The sequence below is a fragment of the Durio zibethinus genome, chromosome 11 (genome assembly GCF_047325235.1).
Source record: "Durio zibethinus cultivar Kanyao isolate XHJ-2024 chromosome 11, ASM4732523v1, whole genome shotgun sequence".
NCBI classification, from domain to species: Eukaryota; Viridiplantae; Streptophyta; class Magnoliopsida; order Malvales; family Malvaceae; genus Durio; species Durio zibethinus.
The window spans coordinates 3,677,464-3,694,450 of NC_143172.1; the positions used below are offsets into that span (position 1 = coordinate 3,677,464).

At 34.1% G+C, this 16,987-nt stretch overlaps 2 protein-coding genes across 9 annotated transcripts; both read left to right on the forward strand.

The window, feature by feature from the left end:
• The first annotated feature begins 1,222 nt into the window (after positions 1 to 1,222).
• LOC111290074 (cytochrome P450 87A3-like) lies at positions 1,223 to 3,885 on the forward strand. The gene is made up of 9 exons (XM_022881471.2): positions 1,223 to 1,416; positions 1,541 to 1,862; positions 1,949 to 2,098; positions 2,353 to 2,604; positions 2,696 to 2,785; positions 2,872 to 2,950; positions 3,060 to 3,166; positions 3,280 to 3,407; positions 3,516 to 3,885. Exons 1-9 carry the CDS (start codon positions 1,223 to 1,225, stop codon positions 3,613 to 3,615), a joined length of 1,422 nt encoding a protein of 473 aa, XP_022737206.2. The 3' UTR covers positions 3,616 to 3,885.
• Positions 3,886 to 7,306: 3,421 nt separating this feature from the next.
• Positions 7,307 to 15,244, forward strand: LOC111291246 (uncharacterized). 8 transcript variants are annotated; one of them, XM_022882887.2, is made up of 15 exons: positions 7,777 to 8,530; positions 10,997 to 11,384; positions 11,486 to 11,602; positions 11,698 to 11,802; positions 12,171 to 12,717; positions 13,096 to 13,136; positions 13,226 to 13,294; positions 13,383 to 13,483; positions 13,742 to 13,820; positions 13,908 to 14,006; positions 14,091 to 14,159; positions 14,343 to 14,392; positions 14,528 to 14,609; positions 14,702 to 14,796; positions 14,894 to 15,244. In XM_022882887.2, exons 1-15 carry the CDS (start codon positions 8,238 to 8,240, stop codon positions 14,994 to 14,996), a joined length of 2,238 nt encoding a protein of 745 aa, XP_022738622.2. In that variant the 5' UTR covers positions 7,777 to 8,237; the 3' UTR covers positions 14,997 to 15,244. The 8 variants fall into 8 exon arrangements, 7 of the variants coding, with proteins under 7 accessions (XP_089623873.1, XP_089623872.1, XP_022738623.2 ...); XM_089767745.1 differs by lacking the exon at positions 7,777 to 8,530 and adding an exon at positions 10,636 to 10,856; XM_089767744.1 differs by lacking the exon at positions 14,894 to 15,244 and having other exon boundaries at positions 7,330 to 8,530; positions 14,702 to 14,800.
• Positions 15,245 to 16,987: the final 1,743 nt, after the last annotated feature.

The following is a 16,987-nucleotide window of genomic DNA, read 5'->3' on the forward strand; positions in this document are numbered from 1 at the left end:
TACACGGAGTTTTGTCCGATATCATTGCGACAAATGTTGTGATAAATACATAATCTAATCGACTAATGCATATAATGGAGGACCGAAAGCTCATCCACAGTGACCTACCTACAATGTAGCTGTAGTTGTTTGCATGGGGTTCAGTCCGTGGCTCAATGGCCGGGTGGGCCGGTGCTCTATGTATTGAAAATTGGTTTACCTGAACAGTAGTCTTAACTTTAACTAGTCTCAAAAATTTATTGGCAAGTAATGAAATTGTGAAAAGTTATATACAACACAGTAGTTGCATGCATATCTAGAGACATTTCATTCGAAATCTTAGTGATGTATGCAATAAGATTGGAGCTTTGACATTGCGATTTAAGAATATGAGATTAGATTTATAGCTAATGAAGATCTAGAAGGAGATCTGATTCCAGGACAGAAAAAAATTTAAAACCAGATGTGGCAGTACACCTGATCAGTTGGCACTAGCACATAGATACAGGGAAAATTTAGCTTAGATTTTTAGACAATTTCAAGATGTTTTGGTAAGAAGCCATTAGATTTTTGTAGTTAATGATGTAATGTAGATTGGTTTAAGATACTTAGTTTGGTCAGACATGATCCTTTGAACTTCCATCGATCCTTTCAAATCTACAGATGCCCTTTCTGTTCCTCCATTATCTCCTTAAAAAAGGCTAAAATTCAGCCTCGTGCTTGTTTAGTTTTCATGTTATAGGTTTCTTTTACCCTTGACAGAGAAAAAATGCATATCCAAATCCAACCATTAGACGGAGAGAGAGAGAGAATATAGGAAGCATCGTGTTAGCTTCTAGTCGTGCTAGGCTCTGTCGACTGGTGCAGCGTTGACAAAATGATATCAACAGTACCTAGACAGAGTTACTCTAAATTATTCCATTCTATATATCCCTTGAGATAAAAAAACAAAGTGATCAGGAAACTATAATTAATTCCCTTGAATAGTTGTATGCATCGCCTTCCTATTTAAGTAGAGTTGATGAGAATCATAAGATACATGCCAGCACTTTCTTCTTCTACCTGTTTATTCTTCGCACGTTTCTACTCCAAACTCTTTCTCATTTCTGCAGGCAATATTAACCTTTCCATTCCCTTTTAATTTCTTCATAATAAACCATATCAGCATTTATAATCTTCTCTCCTCAATCCAAGATATACATACATATATATATATATATTTCTTCTGTTTTTTCAGTAAGAGATGTTGGTATTGTGCATTGGAGCTTTGCTTATTGTATGCATCACCCATTGGGTTTACTACTGGAGAAATCCTAGATGTAATGGTAAGCTCCCACCTGGTTCAATGGGCTTCCCACTTCTTGGCGAGACTCTTCAGTTCTTCAGCCCCAACACTACTTCCGATATTCCTCCCTTTGTCAAAGAGAGGATGAAAAGGTAAAGTCAATCTCCATGACTAGCATTTATTGCTCGACGAGTTGTGCAAGCAATCATTTTCCTCCTGATAATCTTCTTTTTCTCTCCTTCCATTCTTTACATGTTAATTGCTATTTACTACCAGGTATGGGCCAATATTCAAGACAAACTTAGTGGGGCGACCGGTAATCGTATCGGCTGACCCGGATCTCAATTATTTTGTCTTTCTTCAAGAGGGGCAACTGTTTCAGAGCTGGTATCCCGACTCTTTCACAGAGATCTTTGGACGTCAGAATGTGGGTTCCTTACACGGTTTCATGTACAAGTACCTAAAAAACATGGTGCTTAATCTCTTTGGTCCTGAAAGCCTAAAAAAAATGCTCCCTGAAGTTGAGATAACAGCTTGCAGAAGTTTACAACGCTGGTCAAGCCAAGAAACTGTTGAATTAAAAGAAGCAACTGCTAGTGTAATTTTCACACATACCCATTCATGGTGAATCCGTTTTAAGTTTCTGGTCGGCAGTAGTCTGATGATAACTTGGACTTTTTGCAGATGATATTTAATCTGACAGCCAAAAAGCTGATAAGTTATGACCAAGACAATTCCTCCCAGAATCTGAGGGAGAACTTTGTTGCATTTATACAAGGATTAATCTCCTTTCCGTTAGATTTACCCGGAACAGCTTATCACAAATGTTTACAGGTAAAACAACGTTTTCTATTAACCAATTGATTACTAGCATCAATTAACCAGTTATTTCTTCTTCTTCTTCCTTTTTTTTTTAATTTTTTATTCTTGAGCATAATAACAAGGTCAAATTAACACGAATCTAAAACGCACGCTGAAATTGGAAATTCTTTTATATTCATGCAAGTAATCGGGTTCCCTTGAGTTAGAAACATTTGCCTCCATGTGGCCCATCTTGTTGTGTCTTTACTCTTCAAAGTGTTATTCAGGGAAGGAAAAATGCAATGAAAATGCTGAAGAACTTGCTAAACGAAAGGCGGGCAATGCCCGGGAAGCACCGAAGTGACTTTGTTGATTTTGTCCTTGAAGAACTTCAGAAGGAGGGAACAATACTAACAGAGGCAATTGCTCTGGATTTGATGTTCGTGCTACTCTTTGCCAGCTTTGAAACAACTTCCCTGGCTCTAACTTTAGCCGTTAAATTCCTGTCTGACGACCCTTCAGTGCTGAAAAAATTAAGGGTATGTGAAATTATTCCAGCTAAAATCATTTTTTTGCAAAATCCTCAGTGTTCTCCGAACAAACACAAACTTAAGTATTTCCACCTTACAGGAAGAGCATGAGGCAATTCTACAAAACCGGGTAAACACAGATTCTGGACTTACATGGAAAGAATATAAATCAATGGCATACACATTCCAGGTAAGACAGTTGTGCTTTAAACCACTAAGGACATTTATCATTTGCATAAGGCTGTTTGTTTCCATACTGACAAGTGCAACTTGCAGTTCATCAATGAAACAGTCAGACTGGCAAATATAGTTCCAGGAATCTTCAGAAAAGCACTAAGACAAATCCAATTCAAAGGTATGCATGCATTAAAAATGTTTGACCCACTTTCCAATTGTTATAAACAAGTTTTTTTTTTTTCCATGCAATTGATATGAAAACTAACACATAAATTTTGGAAATGCAGGATATACCATTCCAGCCGGTTGGGCAGTAATGGTCTGTCCCCCAGCTGTGCACCTGAATCCAGCAAAATACCAAAATCCCCTCGCCTTCAATCCATCAAGATGGGAGGTGGGTGAAGACTGGAAACTCTATCCTCATTCACCTACGAGATTGCTACTAAAACAAATCCACATAAAATTTTACTTTGAAGCTCAAAACATTCTTCTACTTATTAACTGCAGGGAGTAGAAATAAATGGAGCCACAAAGAATTTCATGGCATTCGGTGGTGGCATGAGATTTTGCGTCGGAACGGACTTCACTAAAGTGCAGATGGCTGTGTTTCTCCATTGCCTGGTTACAAAGTACAGGTAAGACAGTATGCTAAACCAACTACAATATGTTCTATATCTGCTCATGAGCACAATTTGTTAGAGAGAGCAAGGGTTAGAAACTCACCTAGATCCTCAACCTTTCAGGTGGGAACCAATCAAAGGAGGAAATATACTCCGAACTCCAGGTTTACAATTTCCAGATGGTTTTCACATCCAGCTCATGGAAAAAACTAGAATGGGGTAATTTTACAGAAACGAGGCACAACAATATCAATCCAAGACAGGCTAAGAGGCAAAAACACCAAAATATTCCAAGTTTCCAACTTTGCATCTTACCAGTCAGCCTTGCTTTTATTTATTTTTTCTTGGACTGCAGAAGAGGATAACAGTTGTCAATACGTAGAAAAATTTAGAAAATAGAGAGCTGATTGTAACTGTCGCCTCTCCAAGCAACACTAAATCATAGTTTTACCAATGCTCGTATACAAATTTTGTAATCTTGTCATATACTTGAGAAAAATGGGAAAAAAAGGAAGAGGACTATGATAATATAACGGGTCTTACTTGCAATATTGTACATTTTCTTTTCTAAATTTTAGCTTTATTATTAGGATTCTACATAAAGAACCATGAAGAGGTCACGATTTCCTCCATTTCCTCAAATGAAAGAGGAAAAAAGGCAACTTTTCATCTTCTGCTTCTTGGTCTAGTGGCAAGAAGGTTTACGAAGATATGTAAGGTGCGAGTTCAAACCCCACCATCCCTATTCCTATCCTGCAGACCCAAAAGAAAAAGCAACTTTTCAGCCATGCAACTTCAACCGTGAGTCATCTAACAGCCCAAATCTGAACTCAAACTTTGTCTCGCTTCTAATCCTCAGTGTCTTTCTATCGTCTCTATTTTGCCCTTCTGTGCTTTTGGTGCCCAACAAAATAATTTTTCCGACTGTCCCAGTGGACTTTCTGTATGACTCTAGAACTTTTGACTCGTATATGTTTGTGCTTGTCCTTGTCCCAGTGAACATGATGCAGATAATAATAATAATCAGTGTCCCTTTCTGAATGGTTGTGTCTGTGCTTATGGTGAATGCTGCTTCGTTTATACCAAGAATCATGTTCGTGGCGCTTAGCTTTAATGTGGAAGTGGCCAATAAGAATACCGTGTCCGTGGATTTCTCTGATTCTCTGATCATCAAACCCAAAATGATCTTCCCACCAGTCATAAAGAGGATCCAAGAATCCTTTCTGATGTAAAAGCCATAGCAACACAAGCACTGCAATTAAAAATAAAATGCAATATAAGCGTATTCTTGCATTCTCCCTATCTTGTGTTGATAAGAAAGAAGGTTTTACCAGTCGGATGTAAACCAAACAGTACTATCCAACTCACACAGATGTACTGTATGTGACAACTTAAGTCAAAAAAACCAGAGCATTTCCTTCTGCACAACAAAAGGAAGCAAGTGTGTAATTGACACAACCGCATCATAAGTGATTAAGGTTCAATTCAAACTAAAAGAAGAAATGGAAACATGTAATGTAATTGCCAGAATAACCTGCACGTTTCTCCAGTGATGAAGTGCACCAAACTTTCCTACAGGTTTTTCCAAAATTTTCAAGTAACTCAAAGAAACCATTTATGCCCGAGGAGATAGAGGAGTAGATTTGTCTAAGGACTGGGCTACCTATCCGAGCTCAAAAGTATGTCCAAAATTTAAGTAGATTTGGATATAAATTTAAAGCTGTTAAATAGATCTGAACTTAAAATTTAAATTTGTTTAAAAAATAAGCCGAACCTTATATATGAAGTTTAAAGTTTGGATTCGTTTTGAATATAACTATTATATTTTATATATATATATATATATATATATATATATATTAGTTCATATTTATATTATATAAAAATAAATAATTAAATAATATATATATATATACATTAATATCTTATATATTAATCATATTCAAACATTAAATTAAATTAACAAAGTATATTTTAGATTTTATTTTATTAATTATTTATTTTATCATAGCTAATATTTACAATAAATTTTATTTTATTTTTATTTGAAAAAATTAAAATATCTGAGTGCTTGATGAGCCTAGATAGTCTTTAAAAATTGAGTAGATCTTGAACGGTAAAATGATATTTTTATTTCAAATCGAATCAAATTTAAATAAATTTAAAACTTAATAATACTCTATTTAGTTTCAGCTCAAATATAATCTTACCTGACCTATGAATAAATCAAGAGAATGGAGTGAGGTGGGGATTTTCAAGGCTGATGTCGTGTGGGATCCAGCTCTCAAAATTAAGTTTCTATATATATATATATATATATATATATTTATTTATTTATACTTATATTTATATTTATATTTATATAAATGTGTGTGAAATTTTACGCGCGAAAGATAAATAATAGATGATGGGTGTTTGAGATTAGTTTTATGATTTCATATGAAAATTTAAGATGGCTGTTAGTTCTTAATTAGTGAATTTAATATTTTGTTACTTTAAAACATGTACATTTAGAAAGAATTAATTTTGATATTATAATGTTATTGTTAATTGATTTTTTTTTTGTTGAGTTTGATTATGGTTAGGCTACTATTACTATTACATTATTTTGTCAATTAGTTATTTAAATTGTTCTATTTGTGTATTTGATTTGGTAGTAAAGTACATGTATCTATACTCAAAGAATTAGATTTAAATCCCTTTGTTGCAATAATTGTATCTTATAAAAAAATTTTAAACGTTATAATTAGATTAATTTATGATATTAATTTCATAATAATATTTTGTTAATTATATGCATTTATACTATTTATGTCCATAAAATTCATTAAATATATTAATATATGCATATTAATATAATTAAAAAAGGCAAATTATAAATGAAAAAAAATGTCACAAATTACTTTAAATATCATAAAATTGGATTATATATCTTCCAATAAAATTACCATTATAATGTCATTAATATATACATATATTTGTATGTATTATTACATAAAATTTTTTTTTTATCAATTCACTCATTGAGTTAGTCCCAATTAACTTGGGACACCAATTCAGCTAAAACTTTTAAAGGCTAAAATAATAAAAAAAGATTTTAAAATTTACGATTTTATTTAAATCAACTCTTATATTTTTATTACATCTAAATAAGTTTTTAATTTTTAATTTATATCTAACTAAGCCCTTAACTTTTAACTTGTATCCAAATAAACCCTTAAATTTTTAATTTATACTTAAATAAATTTTTAATATAAATTATTTTTTCAGTTAAAATAAGAATTAATTGGATACAAATCAAAATATAAAGGCATAGTTAGATAAAATAAACGTATATCAGCTTATTTAAAAAAGGTATATTAGCTTAGGATTTTTTATTATTTTAGTCAGTTTTAAATATAATATGAATTTTATTTAAAAAAAAAACTTATTTTTTTCAATATTTTTTTCTCGTATATGTGTTTTTTATTTTAAACTTTTTTTTTTTCACCATGTAATGGATGTAGCAAAATCTAATTGAATTAATATATTTTAAAAAAAATTAAGAGTTGTAGTTAAACCTAATTCTTCTTTTTGATGTTATGGCTATTATATTTTGTAAAATTAAGTAAATAAATGAAGTTTAATCCTTAATCTTTTTATTAGGGAGATGATAAGTAATAGTAATCATTAAACAAAGTTTAAATTTGAGTGATTAATAACACAAACAATCAAACCTGATATATGATTAGGCATGAAAATAATTTGAATTTTGTAAGGCTCGGAAGATTAATTAGTAAAAAACAAATACAAAAGATTGTTTTTTTTCAGTAAACAAATGGAAGTATAGTGATGGATCGAGTCATGGTTTAATTTTTTTTTTATTAATTGCTCAATTACTGGTTCGGTTTGCAATCTTTTCTGTCAACCTCTGATCACCCATCATGTAATTCTGACTGTCGGATTCTCATTAGTTGTCAAACGCGTTCCAAACATCAAAAGCTCAAAACTGATTGATCAGGACACCTAATTTAGTGCCGACCGCAGGTGAATGTTTCTCTACAATATGACCAATTCCACATCAGCAAGTTGTAAAAGAACCGGAGAAGGGGTTTTAGACTTTGAGCACAAGCAACCAAACCACACTCCCACTTGCTTCGTTTCAATTTTCAAAGCAATGGCGGCAGGGGTAAGACATGTAATTTAAAGCTCAAATTCTATACATTTTCGTCAATGGCTGCCAATTTCCTTAACCATCCAACGGATTCTCATTAGTTGTCAAACGCGTTCCAAACATCAAAAGCTCAAAACTGATTGATCAGGACACGTAATTTAGTGCCGATCGCAGGTGAATGTTTCTCTACAATATGACCAATTCCACAGCAGCAAGTTGTAAAAGAACCGGAGAAGGGGTTTTAGACTTTGAGCACAAGCAACCAAACCACACTCCCACTTGCTTCGTTTCAATTTTCAAAGCAATGGCGGCAGGGGTAAGACATGTAATTTAAAGCTCAAATTCTATACATTTTCGTCAATGGCTGCCAGTTTCCTTAACCATCCAACGGCAAACTGACTTTCTAAAAATATCAAATCCCTTGCCTAATTCGCCTTTGAGTTGCCAACATTACATTTGTCCGCACCTGATGGCTTCCCTTTGCCGGCCAAGACACGTGGCGAACGCCCTTTGACCGCACGATTTGTACCCAATAAATATTACTAATTTAAATGAAATAATTTATTTCTGAAAACAAATACGAAAAGCGACCACTGTGTAATAAACTATACTACAATTATCAAAAGCTAAACAAATTTGCCATCAGCAAGCTTGCATCCATCTCCCGGGAATCACCACCGGTGAGTGATTCAATGGCTGGAGACGAGTCAGTAGCGAGTCTTTACAGAGTCTTAGTGGACCGGTGCCTGAGTTTGGAAGCGAGTCATGCTAAGTTGAGGGAAGAGTTTGACGAGCTTGTGCAGCAAGATAAAAGCAAAACAGATGAGGTGGTGGTGGCGTCAGATTCAGGCGATGACACGTCAGATTCCGGCTCTGTAACGTTGCCTGGGTACTTTTCAACGGGAAGTCCTTTTAGAAACGTGTTGGAATCCATTGGACATGCTGTTCATGTTTGCTCAGCTGCTTCGGGAAAGATTACATTTTGGTATTACGAAAAACACTTTTTTAAGGTTTTAATTGATTTTTTTGAGTAGTTCTCGTGCTTGTTCTTTTTGAAAAAGATTGAATCTTGTTGTGGGTGTTTTTTTCTTGTCTTGATCAAACAGTTGCATATTTTTAGAAAGTCCAAAGGTCAATTATAGTTGGTAGACTTTAAAAGGTTTTTTGTTGTAAAGGTTAATGTTTTTAATTAGAGGAAATTTGGAAATTAGTTCAAGTTACTTAACTTTTTTTTTTTTTAAAGTATAAGTCATGATTGAAATGGAAGTCTCCCTCGGGACTAGCTGTAAGTTGACTTTCAATGAATTTTATAGTATATATGAATGTGAATGCAATGAAGATTGGGTTTCTTTTGGATTCTTTATTTGCATTCTTATTATGGTGGCATAGTTTTAAAGTATTGTTAAGATGTCTGATAGAAGTTCACATCCAAACCCGGTTTTGTTTTCTTGCAATCTTCTCACCTGGAGGAAGTTAAAGTACACATGTTAGAGTTAGTCAATCTTAAAAATGACTGGCACTTGCTTTATGCAAGAAATTTATTGGTATCAATTAGTTTCAAGAATTAATTTCTACAACTGCTAGTCAAAAGATTCCCAAACTAGTTCTCACAGCCACATTCATATCAAAATTTTCACCTAGTATTCTACGAATTTCCATAATTGATAGTCCAAAAAGTTGCAAACTGGTAATAAGAACTAGAAACATGATTGTACTACATATGTTTCCTCCTTTTAGTCCAACTTTTTTTTTTTTGAGTGGTTGTTTAATGATCAAAGTTGTATGTGCATCTTTCGTACAAGGGATTGTGTCACCTAGATCCATAATTGGCAGGCTTTTAGGCAAAAAGCCTTTGATTAATAAGGATAATGAAAGTAAAATCAAACAATCAATCAATTACATAAGAGATAATAATTTAACATGTTTTAATTTAACCGACCTACATCCATAGATGAAAAAAAAAATCCACTAATTATAAAGAATTACAAACATATATCAAATCAATTTCACTCAACAATTAATATCCACAGGCTCTCTCAATCTTTTTTAATTTTATGGAGTATTCTAAACACAAACAAATATACATCCATATACACCATTTTATTATAAACAAACAAATATCCATATACACTCATGTATTATATCTATATGGACCATCCTAGTTTCTTCTAGTTCACTCACAAATATTCAAATATGCACATCTATAAGATATAAATCCCCAATCCTATAGGGTGTTTATCCCATAAAACCCTATAATTTTCTTACATTTTTTTCTCACACTTAATCTCATAGAGACTTTATCTATTTATAAGCATACAAACTTGCCTATAAAAAATCTCTTTCTTCTTAAAATTTTTCTTTTACAAGTTTCTTATCTATAAATTAATAATTAACCAATTCCAAACAAATCTTTTATAGGATTTGAGACTTTATTAATTTATAAACATATAAACTTACCTATCAAGAATCCATTTGCTTTTAAAATTCTTATTTTGCAAGTTTCTTATCAATAAATTAATATTTAACCAATCCCCAACAAATTTTTTTATAGAATTTGAATCGTTATTTCCAACATAGGCAAGAATCGTTTCCGCATTTTGTGTTTTCCACATGCATCTACGTACATCTAGTAAGTTGAAAGCTAATAATGGTGGTGGTTATTGCCTTATGTCATACAATGATAATTAATTCTCCATTTCAGAAGTAGGAAAGATAGTTTAGAACTAACTGAAGATTGTCCCCCAAGAAAACACACAATTCATTAGCACTTTAAAGTAGATACCAACAAAGAATAAGATGATGTCGATTTACAAAACATTTAAAGGTGCAATCCCACTATCCTACATGAATCTTTCTGAGGTTTATTCCGTGAAACAAGAATAATAAAACTTTTTCTAAGATGTTTTTTTATTCAATTCATTTGTGTTGTTCTCTGTTTGTGATATATGTATACTCAACTATAGACTCATTAGATAGCCTTTTGGTTCCTGAGGAATGTTGCAAAGTGTCTTTAATTTACGTAAAATGTAATAAGAACAGTGGTACAATATTGCTCCTCAAACTTTGGAAAATTGATATTTTATCTTTGTTGCTTGTTTCTCAAGGTATATTATACAGAAGTTACAAAGACAAGTTCAGTGTTGGAATCACGAAATTTCAGTATGCCTATACAGTGTATTCAATTAAGTTTAAAGTGCAGCAATAGAAGCCAAGACCAAACTTTTTCAACTCATTTGAGATTATTTATGCATGCTCTGTTTCAGAGAAAATGCATCTTCGAGCTGGCTATTAATATTGTTATGGCATAAAAGGTCTTATTGCAATTTATCTAATAGTCTGCCATTAAGATTGAAAATTTTTTTTTTACTGAATCCTTTCATTGCACGTTCATGGAATCATACATCACTTTCAAGTTGTGCAGCTGATAAAGAAAAGGGTTCTCTTACCACAGGAATCGGTCAGCTGAAAATCTTTTCGGATGGAGGTCGAATGAAGTCCTTGGACGAAGAGATACAGAGTTTCTCATAGCTGAAGAATACAATGCGCCACTAAAGAAAATTATGGAGAGATTGAGCTTTGGGCAATCATGGTCAGGTCAGTTCCCTTTCAAGAGGAGGTCAGGTGAAATGTTTATGGCGCTGGTGAGCAAAAGCCCATTATACGAGGATGGTCAGCTCACTGGTGTTATAACAGTTTCCAGCGATGCAGCTGTTTTTAATGGTATAAATTCAGAGAATGTGGGAACATATCAGGATCATGGTAGACTAAAGAGGTTAAAGATGAAAAGGATCGATTTGCATCCACCACGGCCACAGCTTGCATCATCCGTTTCTATTCTGGTGCTTATGTATAGCATTACTACAGCTTTGCCCCATTTCTATTTAGATTCTATTTTTCATTTTCTGAAAAGCTTGACATTTTGCACTGATGAAACACCCAGGCCTCAAGGTTTCTACTCAAGAAACAAGGTGGCATAAGCAATGCATGTAGTAATTCAAGGGAAAAAGGGGATGCTGCAATAAGTACTAAAGACAAGTTAGAGACACGTAATACAGTAGTAAGGCTCTGTTCTGTCTTCTCAGCTGCTTCTATATATCTGTAAAGCAGATATCTAACTTATTCTTTTTGCGTTCCTCATTTGTATTATCCAAGGAATGTGAATTTAACTCGAGTTCCCGTGAAGGGAGGAACACAGCTGAAGGAATAAGCTCTCAAGAGGATGAAAATGAATTCGATTTTGCTCAACCTTCAAGAATCGTATTGACATTCTTTCACCTTATTTTGTTATAAGCTCTGTCAAACAAGTGTTTGAATGACTTTGGATATCATAGTTATTTTCCCATTGCCTTGCATCTAACTCATTGTTGTCAGTTCATCTAGATAATTAATCAGAAGTTCCGAACTCATTCTTTAGGTTATTTTACCTTATTTCCAATTGTGTATGCTTGTTTTTATCTTGATTTGAACTGTTTCTGAACTCACTAAAAAGCAGAAGAGTAGACATTATCATGGTACCAGCCTACTAAATATTGCATTCATTTGATCCTGAAGCAATTCTACCTCTCTGTCTATATCTTCTGCCTATTGTTGACACTTTTGCAAAATATGTGGTGGGATGACTGTAGACTGCAAAAATCTTGGCAAAACTTCACATCAGGGAAACTAGCAACCACAGCAACGAAGATGATGAAGGTCTTCAGAAAAAGGGTGCAACTAGTAGATTGGCAAAGAATGATGTGACAGATGAACATAACGTTCATAGAGGTTCAAAGGCATCAACTCCAAACCACTTCAATTCTTTCTCTGCAACTGAAAATGCAATTTTAAGTGTACGGAAGCACACAAGTCCAGCATCTGTTGAAGAGAAATCTGTTGTAGACTCTTTAAGAGAGTGCAATGGACATTTTTCAGTAACCAGAATCGGAGATTCTACTGCAGGGCTTGTGTGCCAATTAAATAAAAACAAATTGGAGCTAGAGTCTCCTAATATTAATGCTTTAGAGATGGAAGATGAATTACAAGAGCACACAGACGGTAAAAACGTATCAAGTTTAGGGGAGAGCATGGGCAGCGAAGGAACTTCATCGAGTAAAGGGGATAATGAGCCAAACTCTATGGTTGATTGTGATATTCTCTGGGAAGACCTACATTTGGGGGAGGAGGTTGGACAAGGTAAACTTCTCAGCTACAACATGCATAAAATGCCCGCATGCTGGGGCACTTCAGTGGAAAAATAGTTTGATCGGTATAGATATGGATTCTTGTATGGTTTAAGAAACCTGCCTCTGGTTCATGTTTTAAATTAATTTCAAGATACATGTCTGAGTAGCAATTACTTGAAACTAAACCTTTTTAAAGGTAGTTCAATATTATTTTTGTTACAGCTCCATGTTTAAAATGATGTTTCCAAGAAGTAGGTTTGTCATTAAATAAACTCCAATATTGTTCATTGGATGCACTATTTTTACTTTCTTTAATATAAGAGCAATGATAGCATACATGTTACAATTTTTCTAATAAACCTTTTAATTTGTTTGTTTTTGCCTTCAGGCTCATGTGCAATTGTTTATCGTGGAATTTGGAATGGATCAGTAAGTCCTTTCACTCCCTAGTTTTTCAATTTCTTTTTCCAATCCAAATAAGCATGTAAAAATATTTACTAACCTGAACAAACCCGAAGGATGTTGCCGTTAAGGTCTATTTTGCAGGTGAATACAAAGAGTCAACATTACTAGATTACAAAAAAGAGGTACTCGTGAATATTTTTGGGTTTCCGGCATCAAATGTCATGTGAGAAATGAAGCTCTGATCCTTGGATTTCTTTTTCTTACACTTAGATTGATATAATGAGAAAACTGAGACATCCAAATGTACTGCTGTTCATGGGAGCAGTGTACTCACAAGAGCGGCTTGCAATTGTCACAGAGTTCTTGTCTAGGTAATGACGTGTTATTTTGTCGAAGGTGTGCTCAACCAATGATCCTCTGTTAATAGTTCGATCTACATTTGATGTTTCAGTGTCCTATTTTATTCTTTTCCCACCATTTCTTATGCTTATGCAAGGAATGCTTGGTATTGCATGAGTTCTTTTCCACCACATCTCTTAGGGATCAGCTCCTATAGAAGTTCGATGCATACTGTTCCTTTCATGATGATGAGATATGTCCCATTCATATTTATTTTGTTCCATAATCAGGGGAAGCCTTTTCAAAACACTTCACAAGAATAATCAAGCATTGGACGTTAGAAGGCGTATGAGGATGGCCCTTGATGTTGTGCGTTTTCTATCTCTCTTTCCCTTCTTTTCAAGTTCTCTGCTTGTTAGCTGTCAAATAAAAACTGCTGTCCCCTTTTTTCTGCAGGCTAGAGGCATGAATTATTTGCATCATAGGAATCCGCCAATAGTGCATAGGGACCTGAAGTCTTCCAACCTCCTTGTTGATAGAAATTGGAATGTCAAGGTAGCATATATTGGTTAATGCCTTCTAATAGTTCGATTAGGTTTAATCATTTTTAGATTGCTTACAGTTCATTTAATGTCTAAGGTTGGAGACTTTGGCCTGTCAAGGTGGAAAAATGGAACTTTCTTAACCACAAAGTCTGGAAGAGGAACAGTAATGATCCCTTCTGCTCCGTATTCTTTTCAGTTCCTTAATAGATCTTGTAGCAGCAATAGTGTCAAGTGGAATATCCTACAGTGCCTTTTTTTTTTCCTATTTGTTGCATCAATGCTGTACATAACAACTACTTACCATACAACAAGTTGCTTATGTTCTTTCTATTTTTTCTCATTGCAGCCCCAATGGATGGCCCCAGAAGTCCTCAGGAATGAACCTTCAAATGAAAAGTAATTTCTGGAAACTAGGCTTGAGGTTTCCCTGTTAAAGACATTAAGACTTAAGTTACCCTTCATATTTTTCTCCCTGGTTCCTTGTTTTATTCTAGGGGGATAATCACACAATGCTGACATCAATCTGAACAGGTCTGATGTATTCAGTTTTGGAGTTATCTTGTGGGAATTAATGACTGTCTCCATTCCATGGAACAATTTGAACTCTTTACAGGTATTCACCTTAACACTAAAACAACTTTTTGTTACAAAAACTACATAAAACTCTTGATATCTTAATCTCTACTCCCTAAAACCACAATGTAGGTAGTTGGAGTTGTAGGCTTCATGGATAGGCGATTAGACCTACCAGAAAGCGTTGATCCTCAGGTAGCATCTATTATCCGTGACTGCTGGAAAAGGTAGGTCAATTTTGCTCCATTTCCTTTCAGTTTTCCAAACATGGAAACTTGGAAGCCAATAAAGAAAACTAACCCTTTATCGTGTTCAAACAAACAGTGATCCAGAAAGCCGACCATCTTTTGAAGACATAATCAATAAAATGACAGGTATTGTCCCGAAATCTGCAACAGGGTTGTCTCGACGGAGCTCAGAGTCTTGAATCTGCAATGGGCTTAGGACCAATGTTCCTTCCTCACTTATTGGATAGCTATACTTGGGCAGTTAGGCTGCAGAAGAAATCAAACAAATCAAATGTACAAATAACTTGGTAGCTTGTTCTTAACTTTCCTCGCCCCTTTTTGAAAGAAAAATAGGGAAAGGGGAGGACCCGGAGGGGTTGAAATGTAAGATTTTGAAGTATTTTTTTTAAAACAAAAACGAAGTTACAATAATTTTTGGATTTGGGAAGATTGAATTATGCTCCAACCAATTGAATCCAATGTTTTGGGGTGCAACAAAGTTATAATAATTAAAACATGGTTTTTGTCCGGAAGTCTGTCAATCCTAATATAAACTGAACAAAATGTAAAATGGCATAATATTCAATGCAGGCCCAAGAGGGTAGAACAAAACCAAAAGGGCTCAAACCTCATTACACAACCAATCGGTCTTTAACTACTTCAGACAGAACATGTACTTGAGAAAATAAGTAAATAACAAGCTCCTCTGCTCTAGAACTGTTTTTGGCTAATCTTCAAGCACAAATTCTAAAAGATTCTTGAATAAGTTGATCAATAGATCCTTTACTGTCGGTTCCGAGTTTCGAGTTAAAAGGCAAAATTTTAAAATTACAAAAAAAAAAAGAAAACAGTTAAAGATAAAAATAGATGATATTTTTTGTGTTTGCATTCTAACGTTTAAATTAGAGATATACAGCAAAAGTCGAAATGAGAAAAAATTAAAGATGTATAAGTAAAATGGGTAATAAAATGATAGTACTTAGATATTTTTATTTATAAGCCCAAGATAAGAGGTCTACGAGATTAAATAGTCATTAAATATGTCATTGAATATGACATTGAATATATTAGATCCGCCTAACATATTAAATCGACTTAAAAATCCAAAATACCTCTAATTATTTACTAATAATTTTTTATAAGAGAAATAACCACAAATAAATACCCCTAACATCTCCCATATATGTTTCAAAAGATTCAGCTTCATAGCTATGCATGGCATATGAAAAAGCAGAAAAGTGTCCAATAAATCAAATTCTTTCTCATGACATAGTACGGGCCAAAGCCCAACATCGACAAGCATCCAACTTCACCCTCCTATAAAAGCCTGAAAACAAGAGAAAATTGCCATTCTTGAACTGTTATGATTTTTAAGGAAAATTGCAAAAAACAAAAAAGGAAGTTGGAAGACAAGTAGATGGATGTCGGCAAGAGGCCACGATATATTTTTTGTGGATTGTGTTTGTTGGTGTCAAAGGGAAAAGTCCAAGATGTCTACGTTTGTTGATCCTTCTCATCCGTCCGATTTTTAGACCCCAAACACCGACCCTACCTTCTGTCTGTTTTTGACCATGTGTTTTGATTTATTTCTTCTCTCAACTTCCAAATCCAATTCAATTGGTTGGCAAGCCATTATATTTCATGCTACGAGCCAATGGACATAGTGATATTGTATTCTCCATTGAAGAATGACTTCTGGGTAGACCATAATTCCTGTATACATTAAGTAGTAGGGCATGGTCACCTATAACCACTTTTGGCTGTTTCTTTTCTTCAGCGTTCAGCATGAAGACCCCTGCTAAAAATGACTATCTGAGATTACATTTCCAAGAAAATTTGGCCCGTGAACTCTCAGAAAAAGATTCATTTTGGAGACTACAACAAAGGGTCTATACTCTAGACTTTACAGAAATTGATACTTACCATAATCTATTTCAAGGGCAGCCAACTAGGATCGGCCATTGCCACTTCGAACAGTCTGTCAAATTAGACACTTCTAGTCCTAAATACACCTCAAATGTTAATGAAGAGGATCATTTCCAAACTTTGGTTAAACTAAAAATTCACATCGAAATGAGATTAAACGAAAATCTTAGTAGTATTATTATGTTTGTGAATGAATATAGAAATCCTTCTCTTTTGTGTATTTCCCTACGTTCTGATAAGATATCATTCAAAAAGTGAAAAAGAA

Excerpts from the sequence above, each read along its gene's own strand:
- LOC111290074 (XM_022881471.2), top strand. The coding sequence starts at position 1,223 with ATGTTGGTATTGTGCATTGGAGCTTTGCTTATTGTATGCATCACCCAT. Across the intron at positions 1,863-1,948 it reads TAAAAGAAGCAACTGCTAGT|ATGATATTTAATCTGACAGC; the intron begins GTAATTTTCACA and ends GACTTTTTGCAG. Across the intron at positions 2,099-2,352 it reads CTTATCACAAATGTTTACAG|GGAAGGAAAAATGCAATGAA; the intron begins GTAAAACAACGT and ends AGTGTTATTCAG.
- LOC111291246 (XM_022882887.2), top strand. The coding sequence starts at position 8,238 with ATGGCTGGAGACGAGTCAGTAGCGAGTCTTTACAGAGTCTTAGTGGAC. Across the intron at positions 14,007-14,090 it reads ATAGAAATTGGAATGTCAAG|GTTGGAGACTTTGGCCTGTC; the intron begins GTAGCATATATT and ends TTAATGTCTAAG. Across the intron at positions 14,797-14,893 it reads ATCCGTGACTGCTGGAAAAG|TGATCCAGAAAGCCGACCAT; the intron begins GTAGGTCAATTT and ends TCAAACAAACAG.